Source organism: Bufo bufo, chromosome 3 (genome assembly GCF_905171765.1).
Source record: "Bufo bufo chromosome 3, aBufBuf1.1, whole genome shotgun sequence".
Lineage (NCBI taxonomy): Eukaryota > Metazoa > Chordata > Amphibia > Anura > Bufonidae > Bufo > Bufo bufo.
In genome coordinates, this window is record NC_053391.1 from 414,431,668 (window position 1) to 414,445,204 (window position 13,537).

General features: G+C 44.4%; 1 protein-coding gene across 2 annotated transcripts in view; it reads right to left on the reverse strand.

Moving 5' to 3' along the window:
- Window positions 1-351: 351 nt before the first annotated feature.
- Window positions 352-13,537, reverse strand: part of IFT57 (intraflagellar transport 57) — a 40,140-nt gene continuing 26,954 nt past the window's right edge. The window contains exon 12 of one of the 2 annotated variants that reach the window (XM_040424909.1): window positions 352-1,140. In XM_040424909.1, coding sequence (XP_040280843.1) covers window positions 962-1,140 — 179 coding nt within the window. In that variant the 3' untranslated portion in view covers window positions 352-961. The remainder of the gene's footprint in view (window positions 1,141-13,537) is intronic. The other variant, XM_040424910.1, reaches the window with a different exon arrangement.

Below are 13,537 nucleotides of genomic sequence, written 5' to 3' on the forward strand. Positions count from 1 at the left end.
CTTTCATCAAAAAGAGAAAGCAGAACAGTATCTACAAAAGATTACACAGGCCGGCAGATAAATAGACGGACACACAGACCAGTAGATGACATTAGACAGACTGATAGATAAGATTAGATAATTAGATAGATATGAGATTAGTCAGACCGAGCAATAATTAGGTATGAGATTAGACTAATCTCATATCTACTTATCTATTGCTCTATCTTATCTCATATCTATCAAATTATCTTTTGGTTTATCTAAGCTTATATGTGTCTATCTAAATATCGATCGGTCTGTCTGTACAATGAAGTCACATGACCATACTGATGACTAGTGATTGGTCGGAGAATCTTCACTACACTGCTACTAGCTACATTGAGGAGGTAGCGTATCCACGGGGGGAAATAAACTACCTCTCCCCAAAACCGAGTACAGTAGGGCAGAGCCAGTGCCATGAAGTGGGAAGGTCTTCTGATGCTGGGTCATTGCTTTGCTGGCGCTGTTCTGTGAAGACACGTAGACACTTAGACCTTGGCATTTTAGTTTTTTATTGAGCCATAATAATTCTTCCACAGAAGTACAGGAACCCTGTACTGCATAATGAAGGATTTTACATCTAGATTTATAGGTTTATAAACTGTAGAACGGTGGGCGAGTGTTGCGGGTGAGCTCTGGTAGATTTTCTCTGCGCTTGCACTTTTATTCCCTCGTCTATTTCCCTATACTTTTTGGGACATTCGACTGTTTTGCGTTGTATGTTTATATGCAAACTATTTCTTTTCACCGACACGTATGTGATTACCCATTTTTTTTTCCTCACCCAGTCTCTTTGCATTGGTTCATCTATAAAAATAAAGAGGATATGTTTTTTTTATTCTGTGGTCCAGCGCTATTTTCCTAGAGGTAATGGGTGCTGTTAATTTACTAGATTTTTATTTTTCATTATGTTTATTTATAGTATAATAAAGCCTGATAATTAATAATCTCCAATGGAAGATTCTGGAATAACTGCAGCGTGCATGTCTCGCGTCATGTTTGACTTTTCTTTCAGCTTTGACTGCAGCAGCGCGTGTTCCACAACCCCGATCCTAATGTCCATTTGTACGTTCTCCTGCTTCAGCTTTGTTAAGGCTTGCTTCATCTTCACAAGGGGGGCTGTAAAGGGGAAAATACTGATTACTAAAGCATTCAAGATAATCAAGGCAAAACTTTATGCTGCACTGATCTTAATTTCCTTTCAAACGAAGTAAAAGGCTGCATTCAGATGACTTTCATAGAGATGGGTGTGGGAGCATATATACTGGAGGAACAAGACTGGACCATATAATCTGTAGTCTGGGAGGGAAGCCCTGTTATTACATATAAACCCTATATAGTTCAGCATGGGCCATTATTAAAGAATAAGATGAAGGCTCTTGTGTGTGCCTCTGTATACCCTTTTTTAATTTTTAATTTTATTTTTTATTGTTAACCTTTCCAAAAAGTTTACAGAGACAAGCAACCCCCGTTTCAACCCCCCAACCCCTCCCACCCCACAATCCCCCACCCCTATAGACTGTGATATGAATAAAGTCCATTCTTAACGTTTCTTGGGTGCCCATTTGGTGTATAGTGCACTGCAACGCATCCGAGGGCCATCCCGTCCAGGCCTAGTTATGTATCCAAAATATACAGTCTCTTAGGGTCTCAGAGATGCAAGCATTATCCTACAGCATACGATTTCAGATAGAAAGGAGCATTCCACTAGTAAGGTCTGATTTTCCACAGGTAGAAGAAAAAATCTGACTGGAATCGTTCAGTAAAAGAAAAAGAGAAGGCAGTACAGAAAAAGGGTGCATCTTGCCGAATATAGATACATCTTAGCTTAATACAGTACAATACAATACAGCACCACACCCTGTCAGACCCAATCGACAAGTCTATCTACTCGCATTATTCTGAAATCTAACAGCAAGTCAGCCCTATAATACCAGAGTATAGTGATGAGTCCAGGGGTACCAGATCTTATCAAATTTCTTATTGTTGCCCCTTTTCTGATATATAAAAAACTTTCTAATTTCACCAAGTTGTGAACACGGTCCACCAATTCCGCCACTTTCAGAGGATGAGGAGCAGTCCAATAGTATGCAATCAATTTCCTAGCGGTGTATAAAATGCGCCTAACCGCAATTTTCAGTTCGGCCACTATTGGGAGTGTCTTAACTATACTGAGTATACACACTAGAGCAGACGGCTCCAGGTGGACCTCAAATATATCCACAATAAGTGCTATCACATCTAGCCAATATCGTCTTAGTCGCGGGCAGTTCCACATCAGATTGATAAGATCTGCATTGGGTGTCCCACAGCGAGCACATAGATCGTCTACCCTATATCCCATTTTCTTTAGCAACCTCGGGGTCCTATAGACTCGATGCAGAAGAAATAGTTGGGATACTCTGTGGGCCTCACTGAGTGCTACTTCTGGGAATTTCTCTAATACTGCCTCCCAGTCCTCCTCCGTCAAATCTGGGATGTCTCTTTGCCATTTATCATAAAGAGTCAGTGGGGCTTGCTTCCACTTTGAGTCCATAAGACTCCAGTACTGAAGCAAAATTACACCACTAGTGGTGCCGTGCGTTGTACTAAGATTTATTATGGCGTGTTTTGCAGCTGGTACTATCTTCTCCTGACATTCCTGAGAGTTAATGGCATGTCTAAGTTGTAAATACACATAGAATAGAGTTTTCGGGATCGCAAACTCTCGTTGCAATTGACAATTCTTTAAGCATATCATCTTGGAACAGTTGGTGCACATTAGTAAGACCATACTGCCTCCATGCCCGTACTGCGGACACCTTATTCAATTCTCCATACATTAGATTTGGACAAATTGGGGTGAACTGAGTAAAACCACTAACTCCCGCAACCCCTCTAGCTTTCCACCACACTTCATGGATTGTACGCAGCATTGGGTAAGTGACTCCTAATCTTAGGAAGGTACCATCCTCTAACGCCGATAGCAAACCTTTCCCTTTCAGTAGATGTTTCACCAACCGACCTACAGTATTTAGCTTACCCTCATCTCCCCACCCTCGAATATGTTTCATCTGAGCTGCCAAATAATAAATCTCAGGGTCCGGGACTTTAAGTCCTCCCTGGGTCTTTGGCCTAGTTAGTGTAGAAAGTTTTATGCGAGGAATTCCCTTTTTCCATATGAGATCTCTGAAGATCGCATTTACAGTGCGGAAAAAGATTTGCGTATCCAGGATGGGGCGCTGTGAAGCAAATACAGGAGTTGCGACATAAGCGTCATCTTAATCAAATTAGTGCGCCCTATTAATGTAAGAGGAAGGCGGATCCAAGCATGGACCTTCTTCCTAAACCTATCCAGTAGCGGGGTCAAGTTCAGGTCCTGAAATTCTCTACTATCAGCCGTAACCTGAATCCCTAAGTATTTGAAGGATGTAACTATTTGCAAATCTGTCACAGCAGATTCGTTCACCCCTCCTGACCGAGATAAAGGCATTACTACCGACTTTGCTGTATACCTGTTTTATTTGACGTGCAAATTGTGGGCTGGCAGCCATCTTGATTCATTCTTCCCCTCAGATATGGTTTTCCTAATGAATACTCCATTTCCCATCATGCTTGACTTTTCAGGGGGTGGGCAGAGAGGACACACTGCACTGCTCTGTGTCCTCTCTGGCCATCCATGACAAATTGGTGACACAGAACTGCTGTCCCCTCACACTGCAGCCTTTATGTTCTCCTATGTGATGCAGCTTGAGACTCTCTGCCCTCTCTCCTGTCATCTTTCTCTTCCCTGTCAGCTCTAACATGTACGAGGCATGTAAGTGTGAAGCTACATCTCATAGAACTACTGTACACTGGAGGGTCGGCACACACAGATAGTACAGGCAGGCAGTGTGAGTCAGGAGGTTTATATAGGGTGGCCCCTGGCTTCATCCCAGAAAGCCAGACCTCACCGTCCACGCCCCCAAATTTATAATCCACGCCCCTATCACAGGCAGGGAAAAAAAAAAAACGTATAGTATACCACTGCCCCATGTAAATATGGAATTTTCTGTTCTTTCACATGTAAAATACTCCACCGGACAAATGCTGTGTGTGAGAACCTGGCCAATCCAGCTCTATCTCTCCAATATTCCCCATTCTATTCGTATCACTCCATCTTGTGCCTGTGTTCCTTCAGTTTGTCTGTTTTATATACTCAAACCCATGCTTCCAATTGGGCTCCTGGTCACTGCTTTCCCCTGGATGACCCCCTATCAGTAAGTGTAGACACTAGATACTACACGCTTAGCTGATCTTCCCACTGTAGAGACTTCAGACTTCTCTCCAAAACGTCTGCCCATGAAAACTTTAGTCCCTGCTGCGCCCGATCTTCATCCCCAGGTATTGGCTCCTGAAAGAGCTATGTGCTCACCTCTGCTGCTCTCCCATCCGCGGCGCTCCTGTTTCCGATAGTTCCCGCCTGCACATTTGGCCGGGGCAGCTGCAGCACGCGTGCTGATATGACGTTGACATCAGGTAAGCGCGCAGATCCAGACATGCTGCCGCCGGGGCCGGGCCCTGCCTCCTTAAAGGGCACCTATCACCAGGATTTGGGGTATAGAGCTGAGGACATGGGTTGCTAGATCGCCGCTAGCACATCCGCAATACCCAGTCCCCATAGCTCTCTGTGCTTTTATTGTGTAAAAAAAAAAACGCTTTGATACATATACAAATTAACATAAAAGAGTCATATCTTACTCGTGTGACCAGAGAAGAGTCATATTTTCAATCTCTGACTCATCTCAGGTTAATTTGCATATGTATCAAATCGGTTTTTATACACAATAAAAGCACACAGAGCTATGGGGACTGGGTATTGCAGATGTGCTAGTGGCCATCTAGCAACCCATGTCCTCAGCTCTATACCCAAAATCCTGGTGACAGGTTCCCTTTAAAGTGACCAAGTGAGCGGACCACAAAAAAGGAGGACTTCTGGCTGTCCGTCCTGGCCTTGAACCGGACAGAGGACCAGGAGTCTAAAAACCGGACTGTCTGGCCTAAAACTGGACATCTGGCCACCCTAGGTTTATATAAGTGCAGCTTATCAATGTATACACTCATCTACCATATATCGCTCATCTACCACGCTTTGTCCTAGGAGAGACATTATATCATGAACAGAATACAGATATATACAGCAGAGTGTGGGGAGGGGCCTGAGAGCTCCCAGGAGTTTTTTTTTTTTTTAACTTAAAACAACTGCAGAGAGAGAGAGAGAGATTTGTACAGTACAGTCATAATAATAGTATATGCAACAGTGCCAAAAGGTCATGACAACATTCAGCTACTCATAAAGGTATTGCCCATAAAATGGCACATTAAGAAGCAATTCCACTAAACATAGCCTAAGATAAAGTTGCATATATTGCCTCCCCTATTGGTAAAGAGACAGTGGGCGGAAGGTTTAAAACTTGTCAAAGACAGCATATATGTATTAAGTAGAGTAAGGGCCATGGAGGAAGTTCACTAAATTTGTATGCCCTATTATCGTGTGAGAATGATTCCCAGCTAGAGAGGTCTTCTTTCTAGTCTATAAATTTCCTGTACTTTCACAATCCACTCCCCAAGTGTAGGTGGTTGATCACTCAGCCAGTGTAAGGCTGCGTTCACACGGGCGAGATTTCCGCGCGGGTGCAATGCGGTAGGTGAACGCATTGCACCCGCACTGAATCCTGACCCATTCATTTCTATGGGGCTGTTCAGATGAGCGATGATTTTCACGCATCACTTATGCGTTGCGTGAAAATCGCAGCATGCTCTATATTCTGCATTTTTCACGCAACGCAGGCCCCATAGAAGTGAATGGGGTTGCGTGAAAATCGCAAGCATCCGCAAGCAAGTGCGGATGCGGTGCGATTTTCACGCATGGTTGCTAGGTGACAGTCTATAAACTGTATTACTTTCCCTTATAACATGGTTATAAGGGAAAATAATAGCATTCTGAATACAGAATGCATAGTACAATAGGGCTGGAGGGGTTTAAAAAAATAAACTCATTAACTCACCTTCTCCTCTTGATCTCGAAGTTCCCGGTCTCTTCTTTACTTGAGTTGTGGGCTAAAGGACCTTTGAGTTGAGTTTACTGATGAGTTGTGGGCTAAAGGACCTTTGGTGACGTCAGATCTCATGCTCCAATCACATGGTACATCACCACGGTGATGGACCATGTGATTGGAGCATGAGATCTGACGTCACCAAAGGTCCTTTAGCCCACAACTCAAGTAAAGAAGAGACCGGGAACTTCGAGATCAAGAGGAGAAGGTGAGTTAATGAGTTTATTTTTTTTAACCCCTCCAGCCCTATTGTACTATGCATTCTGTATTCAGAATGCTATTATTTTCCCTTATAACCAAGTTATAAGGGAAAGTAATACAATCTACACTACAACTAACACAAACCTGAACTTCTGTGAAGAAGTTCGGGTCTGGGTACCAGTGTCGGTTTTTTATCACGCGCGTGCAAAAAACATTGCACCCGCGCGATAAAAACTGAACATCGGAACGCAATTGCAGTCAAAACTGACTGCAATTGCATTCCTACTCGCGCGGTTTTGCCGCAACATACCGGGACGCATCCGGACCTAATCCGGACACGCTCGTGTGAACCCAGCCTTAGGGTATCAGTAACTTGGCTGCCATAAGCAATAGAGGGGGTAAATATGATTTAGAAAGAGGGTATGAGTCACTTGGTAGGTTAGGCAGCACCAGTGAAGGGGTAAGAGAGATGATAGTAGAGCAGATATGATTGAGAGCTGCTGAGACATCCCTCCAAAATGGAACAACAAATGGGCACGCACACCCTACAGTTGTGTTCAAAATTATTCAACTCCCACTGAAATTGAGTGTTTTTGCCAGTTTGATATTGATTTTGATCATTTCAGTCATCTTGTTTACTATTAAATCAAAGAGGCACTTGTAAGTCAGACAAATATAACATAACATTTATAATGAAATAACCACAAATGTCTTTTCTGTGCTCACATCATTATCAGTTTTATTCAACCCCCAAGTGACATTTAATCTTAGTACTTAGTACAACATCCTTTTCCAGTTATAACAGCTTTTAAACGTGAAGCATAGCTTGACACAAGTGTCTTGCAGCGATCTACGGGTATCTTTGCCCATTCTTCATGGGTAAAAGCCTCCAGTTCAGTCACATTCTTAGGCTTGCGCGCTGCAACTGCTTTCTTTAAGTCCCACCAGAAGTTCTCAATCGGATTTAAGTCTGGCGACTGCGATGGCCACTTCAAAATGTTCCAGCCTTTAATCTGCAACCATGCTCTAGTGGACTTGGAGGTATGCTTGGGATCATTGTCCTGTTGAAAGGTCCAACGTCTCCCAAGCCTCAGGTTTGTGACGGACTGCATCACATTTTCATCCAATATCTCCTGGTACTGAAGAGAATTCATGGTACCTTGCACACGCTGAAGCTTCCCTGTACCTGTAGAAGCAAAACAGCCCCAAAGCATGATTGACCCCCCGCCATGCTTCACAGTAGGCAAGGTTTTCTTTTCTTCATAGGCCTTGTTCTTCCTCCTCCAAACATAGCGTTGATCCATGGGCCTAAACAGTTCTAATTTTGTTTCATCAGTCCACAGAACACTATCCCAAAACTTTTGTGGTTTATCCACATGACTTTTGGCATACTGCAGTCGACACTTCTTATTCTTTGGAGACAGCAAGGGGGTGCGCGTGGGAGTTCTGGCACGGAGGCCTTCATTACGCAGTGTGCGCCTTATTGTCTGAGCTGAAACTTCAGTACCCACATCTGACAAATCTTTTTTCAGTTCCTCAGCAGTCACACAGGGACTTTTCTCCACTTTGCGCTTCAGGTAGCGCACAGCAGTCGAAGTCAGCATCTTCTTTCTGCCACGACCAGGTAGCGTTTCAACAGTGCCCTTTGCCTTGAATTTGCGAATGATGCTTCCTATGGTGTCTCTTGGTATGTTTAACATCTTTGCAATCTTCTTATAGCCATTGCCCTTCCTGTGAAGAGAAATCGCCTCTTCTCTTGTCTTCCTGGACCATTCTCTTGACTTCACCATGTTTGTAAACACACCAGTAAATGTCTAGAAGGAGCTGAGTATCACAGTCCTTTTAAATCTGCCTAATTGGTTCTTATTATGCTTGATTGCTGCTCCTTGACATCCAGAGGTGTTTTCAATACCTGATCGAAAACACTTGAATGAACCTCTGTTCATAAGAGTGGTAGTCTTTAAGTGGTTGAATAATTGTGTCAATGAAGAAATCACAAAAAAAACATTTAATACTGTATTACAAAAACAATTGATGTCATTTTAGTTGCATTTGGTTCTTTAAAAAGTCCTTGTAAGATTTCATTCTGAACACAATTACAAATGTACACTAAATTCCCTAAAACCCTTTACAGCATTGGGGGTTGAATAATTTTGAACACAAGTGTATGTGTAAGGCAGAACTTTGTGCCAGGAGGGATTTGATCGTAATGATGTCATCCTACAGTTCACAGGAAGTCCGCCACTGAGGGGAGACGAAGTTCCTGTTTACACATTAGAACAAGCAGTCAGGTCACATGACTAGGTTCCCATAATGAAAAGGTTCAAAAAGTATGGATGCAAATAAGTTAGGGTGTACCAAATTACACTGCTACTATATTGGTGGTGAGTTATACGGTATATGGAGTGCTTTTTTCAAAGGTGCTGTCCTTACTAAGTGATGGCTTATCATACTGTGGGGTCCCTATAAATTGTAGAACAGATTGCACTTTTTAGGCTCAATTTAGAGGTATGTAAATTACATTTTTATTTATAAAATGGAAACATGCAGAGAAAAATATATATATTTTTTAAAACACCATTCACCAAACACCTTAAAGGGGAGTTTCCAAGATTACTATGGGTTTTATCAGATATGCTTATGAAGTTGCTTACCTCATGTACATCTTCCCCAGGAAATACAAAATTACAGCTACCTTCATAAATTATTATTTTAAAGGATACTGATGCAAACTGGAAAACCCCCTTAGGGTACTTTCACACTTGTGGCAGGACGGATCCGACATGCTGTTCACCCTGTCGGATCCGTCCTTCCGCTATTTCGCCGTGCCGCTGCTCCGTCCCCATTGACTATAATGGGGACGGGGGCGGAGCTCCGGCGCAGCACGGTAGTGCACGGCGAAAGGCCGCCGGACTAAAAGTCCTGCATGTCCGATTTTTCAGTCCGGCGGCCTCTCACCGCGAACTGCCGTACTGCGCCGGAGCTCCGCCCCCGTCCCCGTTATAATCAATGGGGACGGAGCGGCAGTCCGGCGACGCGGCGAAATAGCGGAAGGACGGATCCGACAGGGTGAACAGCCTGTCGGATCTGTCCTGCTGCAAGTGTGAAAGTACCCTTATAAGGAGTGTATCTTGTTTGATATTATTTTCATCATTTAAAAATCTTTATTCTCTGACCTGTTAAGAAAGTTACATGATGTAAACTGTAGTGAAAGTAATTTTGTGAGTATTTGTAAGTTATCCCCTCCCTTCTGATTCTCAGTCGTGTCATGTGATCAACACTCTGATCTCCAACTGACAAAGGACAGGAAGTGAGTTACTTTTGCATTCATTTCTATAATACTGACATTGAGGCTCCCATAGGAATACATAGAGAAATAGGTTTCCTGTCCACACACCAAAAATGCTGTGTTATTTAGACAGTGAGAAGCGAGGTTATAACTCACAAATACAGTCACACTCACTGGTAAGAAAATTACCTTTGTTACAATGTACATCATGTACCTTTCTAAGGCTACTTTCACACTTGCGTTCGGAGCGGATCCGTCTGGTGTCTGTAGAGACGGATCCGCTCCTATAATGCAAACGCTTGCATCCGTTCAGAACGGATCCGTCTGCATAACTGTTTTTTTTCAATTCTTTTTTTTTACTTCGTGAAAACTCAGATCCGACAGTATATTCTAACACAGAGGCGTCCCCATGGTGATGGGGACGCTTCAAGTTAGAATATACTAAAAAACTGTGTACATGACTGCCCCCTGCAGACCCCCCCCTCCCTCCCCTGTATTTAACTCATTGGTGGCCAGTGCGGCCGACCCCCCCCTCCCTCATATTTAACTCATTGGTGGCCAGTGCGGCCGGCCCCCCCCTCCCTCCCCCCCGTTTTTAACTCATTGGTGGCCAGTGCGGACAGCCCCCCCTCCTCCCCTGTTTTTAACTCATTGGTGGCCAGTGCGGCCACCCCCCCCTCCCTGTTTTTAACTCATTGGTTAATGAGCGACCCCCCCATCATTGGTGGCAGGTCCCAGTTTAATCGCTGGGACTCCGATCGGTAACCATGGCAACCAGGACGCTACTGCATTCCTGGCTGCCATGGTTACTTAGCAATTTTAGAAGCATTATACTTACCTGCGATGTCTGTGACCTGCCGGGCGCTCCTCCTACTGGTAAGTGAAAGGTCTGTGCTATAAGCAATGCGCCGCACAGACCTTTCACTTACCAGTAGGAGGAGCGCCCAGCAGGTCACAGACATCGCAGGTAAGTATAATGCTTCTAAAATTGCTAAGTAACAATGGCAGCCAGGACTGCAGTAGCGTCTTGGCTGCCATGGTAACCGATCGGAGCCCCAGCGATTAAACTGGCACTCCGATCGGAACTCTCCGCTGCCACCAATGATGGGGGTCGGTCATTTTAATTAGGGGGGTGAGGGGGGGCCGGCCGCACTGGCCACCAATGAGTTAAATATAGGGGAGGGAGGGCGGGCCGGCCGCACTGGCCACCAATGAGTTAAATATAGGGGAGGGAGGGGGGGCCGGCCACACTGGCCACCAATGAGTTAAATATAGGGGGGGGAGGGCGGGCCGGCCACACTGGCCACCAATGAGTTAAATATAGGGGAGGGAGGGGGGGCCGGCCGCACTGGCCACCAATGAGTTAAATACAGGGGAGGGGGGGAGGGTCTGCCCCCTGCTGCCTGGCAGCACCTGCCAGGCAGCAGTCATGTACACAGTTCTTTTAGTATATTCTAACTTGAAGCGTCCCCATCACCATGGGAACGCCTCTGTGTTAGAATATACTGTCGGATCTGAGTTTCACGATCTAACTCAAATCCGATGGTATATTCTAACATAGAGGCGTTCCCATGGTGATGGGGACGCTTCAAGTTAAAATATACCATCGGATTGGAGAAGACTCCGATCTGATGGTATATTAATAGGGACTTCTGACTTTACATTGCACCATATTGTGTCAATGTCAAACGGATCCGTCCCCATTGACTTGCATTGTAAGTCTGGACGGATCCGTTTGGCTCCGCACGGCCAGGCGGACACGAAAACGCTGCAAGCTGCGTTCGGGTGTCCGCCTGCTGAGCGGAACGGAAGCCAAACGGTGCCAAACTGATGCATTTTGAGCGGATCCGCATCCACTCAGAATGCATTGGGGCTGTACGGATCCGTTCGGGGCCGCTTGTGAGAGCCTTCAAACGGAACTCACAAGCAGAACCCCGAACGCAAGTGTGAAAGTAGCCTAACAGGTCAGACAATACAAATTTTTGTGGGAGTGCTATTTTAAAATAAATATGTACATAGATCATAAATAATGTTTAGTATCTGCTGAGAAACAAAATATCTATATGAATAACTCTTCTGCATAATTTATTCAATAAAGTTTGTTTTTCAAATATTTTGTGCATTCTAACTTTTTTTAAACTCTGTTCCTGCCATTTACAATGGCACAGCCAGAGTTCCATATTTGGTATCTCAGATCCTGGCATTTAAAGGTCTGTCATTTACAGCTGTCCTCCTGTACAGGTGATCATGCGGGCACTGCTGTTGTGTACAGTACATGTTATCACAAAGTGATATAGAATTATTTATCTGAAAGTGATTCCACACTTAACTCTTACACGCACCAGGTTGTGGTGCCGCGTGTAGAGTTCGCACACGGTCACGCTCTGAGCCCGCTCCATGTGCGGCAGATATAAGATATACAACTTGCCCTGCAAAAAACAACCCTTAGGCTGGGTTCACACTTGAGAGTATTTGATATGCGCGTTTAACTCGCGTTTTTGTCGCGCGTTTTTGTCTATAGTCAACGCGCGTATTACGCGCGTTTGTGTGATTGACAGCAGTGTCCTATGGCCGCAAACGCGCGACAAAACGCCCCAAAGAAGCTCAAGAACTTTTTTGAGCGTAGGGCGTTTTTCAGCGCGTTCAAACGCAATGTAAAACGCTCAGGTGAGAACCAGGGCCATAGGGAAGCATTGGTTTTCATGTGTTGAGCGTTTTACAGCGCGTTTGAACGCGCTGTAAAACGCTCAAGTGTGAACCCAGCCTTAAGGGGAGTTTCCAAGATCACTATAGGTTTTAACAGATAAGCTCATGAAGTTGTTTACTGCATGTACATCTTCCCCAAGAAATACATAACAAAATTACAGCTACCTCCATAAATTATTATTTTAAAGGATACTGATGCGAACTAGAAAACACCCTTAAAAAGGAGTGTCTTGTTTAATATTATTTTCATTATTTAAAAATCATTATTCTTTGACCTGTTAAGAAAGTTACATGATGTAAACTGTAGTGAAGGTAGTTTTGTGAGTATTTGTAAGTTATCCCCTCCCTTCTGATTCTCAGCCGTGTCATATGACCAACACTCTGATCTCCAACTGACAAAGGACAGGAAGTCAGTTACTTCTCCATTCATTTTTATAAACACTCTATATAACTATGTTAACAGAAAACAAAACAAAAACAAAAAAAATGATGACTCTTGGAAGGTGGGAAAGTAAAATCTAAAATGAAAACAATAAAAATAGGCCATGTCCTGAAAGGGTTAAAGAAGACCTGGCAGCTCTTCTGACATGTATTTTATTTTATTTTTCCATTAAAGGGAATTTGTCACTAGTTTTATGCTGCTGGTTCTAATAGCTCCAGTGCATATTAATGAGTCCCGATATTCATGAGTTCCTGGCTTTCTCCACCCCTACCACCAGGGCTGGTGCAAGGATTTTTGCCACCCTAGGCAAAAGCTAATTTTGCCGCCCCCTTGACTCTGCCCATTGACCACGCCCCTTTAGCCGCCCTCCATTATGTAATTTGCCCCCCAGTGCTCCACTAAGTAATACTGCCCCCACAGACAGTGCACAGTCACACTGCCCTCCAGCCAGGCTCCATTATGTAATTTGAAATTGCCGCCAAAACCCCCCCACCCACGTACGTACTTGTGTCGCTCGCTGACGATCCTTTAGTCTAGTCTGTACTTGGCGCCGGTGTCCAGTGATATTTCCCTACCCCGTAATACTTCAATACCCTGAGTCGTCACGTCACTTCCTGTTGTGACGTCCCGGATATGACGTTGCATAAGATCATGTGTATCGGCGCGAGATCCCGCGAGACCCGTGACCTCCGGTCTCGCGGGATCTCGCGCCGAAGTGACTGAAGAAACTCATGCCGGTGTTCTGCCACTTTTCTATACCCGGACAAAAGTCTATACCCGGAAGTGATGTAGCTGCACGGAAGT